This window comes from Larimichthys crocea, chromosome II (genome assembly GCF_000972845.2).
Source record: "Larimichthys crocea isolate SSNF chromosome II, L_crocea_2.0, whole genome shotgun sequence".
NCBI classification, from domain to species: Eukaryota; Metazoa; Chordata; class Actinopteri; family Sciaenidae; genus Larimichthys; species Larimichthys crocea.
In genome coordinates this window covers 4,973,606-4,982,332 of record NC_040012.1, presented here as the reverse complement: position 1 = coordinate 4,982,332, position 8,727 = coordinate 4,973,606, and the positions used below count along the sequence as shown (strand labels likewise).

The window sequence follows — 8,727 nt, the reverse complement described above, 5'->3', positions numbered from 1 at the left end:
GGGAAGAAACCGATAAGAATGGCCCGGACGGGGCGGTCGACGGTGGTATATAGAGGGGGCGGGGCCCTCCCTACGCGTCGACCTGTCTGTCGGAGACAGACGTTGTGTCATTGGAGCTTCCGTAATGGTCTCGCCAGAAGCGATTCCCATAGTGAAACACCTCACTCTGTTATCAAAGAACCAGGGATTACGTTAAGTAACCCGACGTTTTCCATATGAGCTATTTTGGCCTCTGATCTATACTGAATCTATCTGACATCAAGCCACTTATGCACATTTTCTACTTTAAATAACAAATGTAGAAGGATAACTTCCTTCCTTAACAAGTAGGGCTACAACTTCGGATGATTTTCATTATCGAGTGATCTGTTGATCATTTTCTGTGTTAGACAATTATTTGTTTTGGTCCATAAAATCTTGATTACGGTTTCTCAACATCCTCAAATGTCTTATTTTGTCCACAACCTAAAGATATTTGAATGTTTAGACAAAAGAAACCAGAAAATATTCACATCTGAGAAGCTCAAATCAGAGAATTTGGAAGTGATTTCTTAAGAAATTAACCTTAAAACTTTTATCAATTATTAAAATAGTCAGCAATTAATTTAATAATTGACTTGAATTGTTGTAGCTCTAGTTTATCTTCTTGTGTCGACATTGTTCTTTGGAAGCTGAACCATCACAGCGCACAGTGGTCTAAAGAAATGTCTCATTAAAGACATACATTCAGATTTACATTTATTATAAAAATATGCTTAAATTAGAAATAATCTAACCAGAAACCCAGTTTAATAATTTGCATAAAGACCTCCTCCTCCTCCTCCTCCTCCTCCTCCTCACCAGCAGCCCTCTACGTTCTACTTCTGTGCCTGTCAGTCAAACCAATAACCAGCTAAACCAGCCCATCTCTTTATCCCATCTCAGTCCTACCAGTTAACCACCGTTGTGTTCGTGATACGTGACATGGGATTAGTGTGTCTGTGCGTTTGCATGCACGCAGCGCGGTCAGACAAGCTCTTCTGGATCAAAGCTGACAGACAGAGTGAAGGACCCCGGGTACTTTTAAACCCACTGAACTGATTTGTCCTTTTGGCTGCCCACCCTTCAGCCTGCACAGCGGTCACAGACGCATTCGTCCACAGGCGTTCATGTAGGAAACTAACAGTTCTGTCAGACAGTCGAACAGACTGCCGGCCAGATTTTATTCAGACAGTTGGTCGATGCAGCAGCGAGCCCTAAGGGCCGGCAGGAAGGCCATCTGTAACCCAAACAACCCAGTCGACCACTCAGTGAGCCGCCTGGATAGGCAGCCGATTTGTGTAATGTAGTTCGTCAGTACCTTTATATAGTTTATAAGTGTGTCTGAGTATTTTAATGACACAGCGGGTCAGTCACTGGCAACACAAAATGTTGTTATGATTGGAGTATTCACATCAACTGAGGTAAAACATCTCACCTCTAATACATGTGAAAAGCTGTTTGACGTCTGCCCTGCTCACTAATACAATGACCATACACAATTCAAAGCCTGGCCACATGGCTAATCTAACAGAAATATGCTTTTATGTGCAGCATAAAACACATTCAGCAATTTCTGTCTGCAAGTAGTGTTTGTAGGTGTGACATTCCTGACAGAAGGGAAACAGGATTCAAACTGTTTGTCGTCCTAGCACCATTTTTTTAAAGAAATGATTTGAAATTGAAAACTGAAATTCTCCTAAAGATGAATAATTCATAATATTCCTTATTTCTTTGTGTCTCTCTCTCTTTGTCTTTCTGCAGTACATCAATGGCGGAAACCTGGAGCAGCTTCTGGACAGTAACAAACACCTGAGTTGGCCCACGAGGGTGAAACTGGCCTGTGAGGTCGCCAGCGGTCTGGCTTACTTGCACTCCAAAGGCATATTCCACCGGGACCTCACCTCCAAGGTTAGCCAGACGGGCTAATTGGTCATTAAGAGGAGAAACCGCAGCTGAAAATAGAACTGCAGGCCTCCTTGTGGCTCCAGCGCTACAAAGTATTAGCACGTCTAGTCAGTTTAAAAAAAATCTACATTAGATATGTTTTGTTTTCTTATTTATTTGAGCTTTAACTTGTAGTATTTTTGATTTAGAGACACATTAGTTGGTTTTAACAGCTATATCAATGTTTGATTCTAGGATAGAAATGTTAAATATACTCTTACTCCTAGACCTGTTAACCTCTCTGTAAAGAACATACCGTCACATGCGATTATCTGTACCAGGCAGCTTCTAGTTTTCCAACTTGACCCAGAGCCATGTTGGCTTGGAGCAGGGACAGCGTGCACTCTGCTGTTAACTCATATTCATCGCCTGTCTACACTTATAGTTGCTCATCTACAGAGAAATGCAAGGGAAGTCAAAGCCTTGCAGAATATAGAAGTCAATTTGTTTAGGACTTTTACCTCAGTCCGACAAAGCAACTTTCTTAAATAATATTTGTTCTTGTTCAAGTTACTCTCCCTGTAACTTGATCCTGTGTTTTAGAGATTATATCATGAATTATGCCAAGTAGTGAACGATACGTATGAATAAATTGTGAGTATACAGAACAACGTTCATCTGTGGCTACCAAATTTCAGTTTCCTAACCATCGTGTTGTGCAAGTGATGTCAACAGTGCACGTACTGTTTAGTGCAGTGTAATTATAGAGCCGCCTGGTTGACATTAATGACCATTGCAACAATTGGTAGCAGTAGATTTACAAGTAGTTCTTTTACAAGTAGCGAAGAGGAAGAGTCCTTTATAGCAGCGCGTATTGAAATGTCCTCTTAGTTCCTCTTTTCTATTGTACAGGTATGTACATTTAAATATTACTGAGAGGCCTGAAGTTCAGTCAGGAAGTGGAAGTTTGACGACAAAACGTCTCTCTCAGAGTGTGAATGGCACAACTTCCTAAACTTAAACGTGCCTGATAATGACGAATGTTCTTCTGTGTTCGCAGAACTGCCTGATTAAATGTGAAGACAACACCTACTCAGCAGTCGTGGGAGACTTTGGCCTGGCAGAGAAGATCCCCACCAATCCGTAAGGACTTCTCCACTGATTCGACATAAATAAACCCAGTCCCAGAACGTTATTAGTAATTACATAACCAGCAGGAGTTCAATGAAAAAAGAGGGAACCTTTGGACGCTCCTTCTTCCGTACTTAATCAAAACTTTTGACATTGACTCTAATGAATGTGTGGTGTAAAAGGGGCTGTCAGCTCCAGCATGACAGAGCTTTGTAACCTCTTTCAGCGAACTGCTTTGGTTTTTAATGGCACAGTAACTCTGTGGTTGAGTCTCAGCTGTTATCGTGAACTCATGAAACTACCCAACAATGAACAGACCGTAAACAGACCATTAGTGAGGAGGCCGGGGAACAAAGTCTAGATATTACGGTGAGGTATGGTGAGATAGTGACTTTTCTAAGTGGTGAAACATGACCCCAATTAGATGCTTATGTTGTTTTCCGTCTGCTTAATATGTAACTAACCAGGTGTTTGTTCATATGTCTGCAATAACAACTTAATAATTCAGTGGTCTGGTCGTAGCTTTGTACCTGTTAAGCTGGTTTTAAAGATTTGATGAGTGGAGCTTTAAAGCTTTATCGGGCTTCATCTGCCTATTTTTATAGCTCCACTTGACACTTTGGAAACTAGTCAAGATATAGAGTGTCACATCTGGTTGCAATTTATTTTAAACGTCCATAAAGGGAGAAAATATGTATTCCAGCATGCGATCATCACTTTGTCCTTGTCTGCTCTCCACTCCAGTATTTTTTTTGTTCTTTTCTGTTTTTCTTCTTACAGCTATTTGTAACTAAGTGAAGTGTGTTCCTCCTCCTCATATCAGGTTTTCTGGGTTATTTATTAACACAAGTGTCCAACACTAACATTAACAGCAGGCTGTATAGTTCAGTGTTTCGATAACAGGCGGGTACTATCAGTGCAGCGGTTTGGGTTTTTGCTGCAGTAGCATGATGAAGGAGGGGCATAGTCACGTCTATAATCTTGTGTATCTAGGCGTGTTTACATGGGGATGTAAACGTGTATGAATAATGCACAAATTATTTCCACACCCATCGTTTATGACTAAGTGACGAGGTGCGGTCGGACTTCACCCAATGTAAATCCAAACAGAGCAAGAGCCGCTGAACTTAAAGGATTAGAGAGCAAGATTCATTACGCAGACTAACTCGAATCTTTAAAAAAAACAAAAAAAAAACACTGATTGTACGGTACGACGACAGTCATTCTCTGCGTGGTACAATTTCAAACTGCAATTATGTCTTAACTAAAGGGTACACACAGAGCAAGAGGGTAATTTTGAGTGAAAAAGCCGCAGCGGAGTGGGCTTATTTTCCACATTTGCATGCTCGCACTGATCCTCGGTATCGGCTTCTTTTTTATCTCTGAGGTTGTTCAGAGATGTTGTTGTTGTTCACAGAGGCAGACCGAAAGAAATGACTTCACACGCTCCCACAAATGGACTCAAAGTGGCTTTTTCATTCAAGTGCCAACACCTCAACACAAATATTATAGTAGGCAGGAAAATTCCTGCTATGCTCCAGGCTTCATTTACACACAACACGACCCGGGTCAGGACGGATTTTTTTTCTTCCTGGTGGTGCGCCGAGTCACGGGAGGATTGTTTTGAACCAACTTTTCATCAGGTTGACATAATGTGTGTAGACGAAGTGACACCTGCTCTGCCTACATGATTTAACCAAGAACACAACGTTTAACAATCATCCCTGAGCCTTTTCAAGTTTATTCAATTATCTGACACTAATGATTTCCTTATGATGATTTATCAGATGCATCAACGCGTTCTACATAAACGTCAAACATTGTGTGTCTGTGTTTTTGTTGTGTGTGTGTGTGTAGTGCTGAACGAGAGAAGCTTTCAGTGGTCGGTTCTCCTTTCTGGATGGCTCCAGAGGTGCTGAGAGATGAGCTCTACAACGAGAAGGTAAAGACCTCTGACCTCTAATAAACTCAAATAAGACCGCAGAATATAAGTTTGGTTTAATCAGATCAGGGTAAAGGATCATAAAAACTTATGATACACAGCGAATAATGAGTTGGGAGTCATTACTGGAAGATAAGTTACTGGTTTTGTACTTTTTAGCAGAAATTAGGGAATATCCACAAATGTTTCACCTTTTATAATAAACCAGTGTCTATCTGTTTTCAGGCCGACGTGTTCTCCTACGGTATAATCCTGTGTGAGATCATCGCAAGGGTCCAGGCTGACCCGGACTTCCTTCCCCGCACAGAGGTGACTACTCCCATCATCGCCATGTTTGCTTTGTACACAGGTTGATCTGTTGGCATCCCAAAAAAAACTGTTAGAGTACTAATCCTCAGTGTGTAAATGTGTGTAAAGGTCATCCAGTGGAGAGGATGTAAAATCTACTGCTCAGGGTGATAAGGTACCCGTCTTTATTTTGGAAAAACAAGCATGAACTAATATAAAAAGGTTGACTTTTAAAATATTTTGTTATCAGCTTCAAAAATCCAGTTTTGGTTTTATAGTTGTTATTCATTAACTTTTGTATTAGACTATCCTAGTATGAGATACATGTTTATCCTTTAATATGCAAAGAAGGGACGCAAAAGTCTTTATATATTTTACATAATTTACATAAACTAATAAAAGATGTACCTACAGCCTGTCAGTGGACTGACAGAGTCAAACTAGCTTGGCAGTCAACAGGGCCGACGTCCGGGATTAGTTTGACATGAAGCTGCTTTTGGCAGAAGCGTCGCAGCGTGTCAGACATCTGATGAAGCTTTATTCCACTTTTAGAACAGTAAATATGAATTTCCTGTTTAACTTTAATAGATCCAGATCTCTTTGTCACTCTCTTTGTCTTCTCTCCTCACCAGAACTTCGGCCTGGACTATCACACGTTCCAGCACATGGTCGGAGACTGTCCGCCTGACTTCCTCCAGCTGGCGTTCAACTGCTGCAATGTGAGTCCGTCACACTCCCGTCCAGTCGGCCTGTCCCGGCCTCTGTCAGTCACGATGTTACAGTAGTGTAACAATCCCTGTCTGCTCGTGACAGCGCTGAGGAGCAGCTGTGTATCTGCAAAGTTAGTGCAAGGTGGCCGTGTTTAAAGGACTAGTGTGTAGGATTGATTGCAACCAACTGAATACTCCTCACCCTCCTCTCAAAGCATGTACCTCTTTGGTACATAAAGATTTGTTTATGTGCTCTGGACTACTGTTTGTCGTAAGTAAAGAAAACACAACGGTCCTTATTTTCAGGCGATTATACATTAATTAAAACACACTAATTAATATGAATTTACATTTCTTTTTCATATTTTGCCAATAAAATTCCCTAAATCTTGCACACTGTAACAGTAAGGTGACTTTCCTCTGTGTTGAGAGATTTCACAAATGTTTTCGGTTGTATAATGTATTTTTAATTTCTTAAGTAACTATTAACTAATACCCAGGGCAATCTAATTATGTGAATAATCTGATTCAGCTCGCCCTCCAGGGGAGTCTTCTGTTCACTAAAAGCTGGATCAGTCGCTCTGCAGATTTGGATTTTCTCGTTATTCAAACATTTATTTGTCGCTAAGTTGAGTAATTACTGAAATAAAGAGGAATATTAAGTATCAAATATACTTTTCCATGCGATCTTTGCCCATAATCATCATAATAACTGGACTATAACTGGGTTGATTCTCTTTCTCTGTCATAATTACAAACCACAGAGGACGAGGGCATTAAAGATTTTGCAGGAGCACCCTGCAGATTGATCCTGTATTGGCTCCCTCGATCCCTCTTATCCTTGTCTCGTTTTTCTCATCCTTGTCTCCTTTATCCTCCATCCGAGTCCAGAACACCCCGGTTTAATTAAATTGACTTAATTTACTCTTCTTTCGAGCATCTCATTTAGTTTGTCTGCAGCTTTTAACCGAGTTACTGTACATAAATCTCATCCTTCACTGCATCTTCTTCTGTCTTCCTCCCTCCAGATGGACCCTAAGCTCCGTCCGTCCTTCCCAGAAATCGTCAGACACCTCGAGGAGATTCTCGCTCGCCTTAAAGTCAAAGCTACGGAGCACGAGTGCGTCCCACTCAGCGGGGACAACGACCGGAGGACCATACCTAAAGGTAACAGCACTGTACAGAGTCTCAGTCTGTGAAATCTGTGATTTCAGCTTTCACTTCCTTTTGTTTACAAGAAGATGACTAAATTCTTGGAAAAGAAGGTGGTAGGAAAGGAAACTGTAATTCAAGCAAGGCAACAGACACCTATTTTATATCCTTCCCCTGGCCTCCTCAGCCTTTCACCCCTCGGTACCACTGCTTACAGACTCGACTTGTACTCCAATACAATCCAGTCCAGTCACTATCGAGCCTGACAGAAACTTCCCCCCTCTCGTAACACCAGTTCCTCTTTAAAAGCACGCTGTTAATTCAATGTTTGTTCAGCCACTTACAAGGATGGTGTTTATTTTTGTTGTTGCTGAAACGTTCGACCAGGTTAAAGCCAGTTTTTTTACTTCACTTCTGGTTTGGTCACACAAGGAGAGAAATATCCCTGTTTCCACTATAATATCTGCTACTCAAGGTCAAAGTTAAGTGTACTATAAAGTGCTTGGTTCTTTTTTATGACTCGAGGAAAACTGGTCCGAGATCAACATTCCTATTTCGAGATACTTGATCCATGCAAGCCCAGGTTTCACTTCTAATTTGGTCCTGCGTACCGACGCCTGCATGTCTGACCGGCGTGGAGTCAGCATGGAGTCAGGAGGCAGTAATGTTTTTGTTTAGACAAACCGAACGGCTCCTCTTCCTCGCTGCTTACTACGGCGTATGAAGAAGTTAGAGCAGGAACACGCGATGTCACAGGATGCAGGAGTTGATTTCTATCAGTCGATGACATGGTTTCTTACATCTGGTGTTGTGTTATGACTCTAAATGAAGCTAACGAGATTTATAAAACACAGCCCGGGTCTGTTTACACAAGAAATATCTCTTATATTATAGCGTGGAGAACATGGCCTGGATCTGACAGTTGTTACAGTATGTAGTAGTTACTCCTTCTCTGCTCCCCCCGCTCCTCCTCCTCCTCCTCTCTCTCGTTTACCTGATAACATCGGCGTTTCCTGAAAACCAGGATCATCTTCATAATGGGAAGTATTTCCGTTGCATAACAACCCCCCTTTTCCAGCCAAAATATTTTGAATATTTCGGCAGAGTAACTTATTTTGGTCCTCATGATTCACACGAGAGATTCCTTCAGATGCTTTTTGGCATAAATGAGACACGTGATCCCTCAGAAGAGCAACAGCACTTTGAGATTTGAGAGGAGGATGTAATAAGATGCTATCTTGGATAGCTCTTGTGTTTATATGCATCATCACCCCAGAAACTCGTACACTCATACTGTATGAATAATCTCTTTGCAACCTGAGACCTCGTTTTTTTATCCACTCTTTCATCCAGGTAATTTTCTCTGCTGCAAAGTTTTTGAAGATATTCTTGGAAGCGCTTGCTTCAGGATTTAGCTTGTGTTGCCACCTAGTGGAGGCAAACGATTCCTTGTTTTACCATCAGAGTACCATGACTCAAAAAGTGGAACACAGACCTCCTGACTTACAACTTTTACAGATTTTTTACTATCCAGTATTTGAGTTTTATGTCAGTTTTATTGAAAATGTGCAACAAAAACAAACCTGTCTCTTCGTTCAA

The 8,727-nt window shown here is 41.3% G+C and overlaps 1 protein-coding gene across 1 annotated transcript in view; it reads left to right on the top strand.

Moving 5' to 3' along the window:
- The window catches only part of tesk2 (testis associated actin remodelling kinase 2), a 37,143-nt gene that overhangs the window by 24,464 nt on the left and 3,952 nt on the right, over positions 1 to 8,727 (top strand). The window contains exons 6-11 of the mRNA XM_010756458.3: positions 1,783 to 1,929; positions 2,966 to 3,048; positions 4,894 to 4,978; positions 5,204 to 5,287; positions 5,899 to 5,985; positions 7,005 to 7,143. Of these exons, the coding sequence (XP_010754760.3) occupies positions 1,783 to 1,929; positions 2,966 to 3,048; positions 4,894 to 4,978; positions 5,204 to 5,287; positions 5,899 to 5,985; positions 7,005 to 7,143 (625 nt within the window). The remainder of the gene's footprint in view (positions 1 to 1,782; positions 1,930 to 2,965; positions 3,049 to 4,893; positions 4,979 to 5,203; positions 5,288 to 5,898; positions 5,986 to 7,004; positions 7,144 to 8,727) is intronic.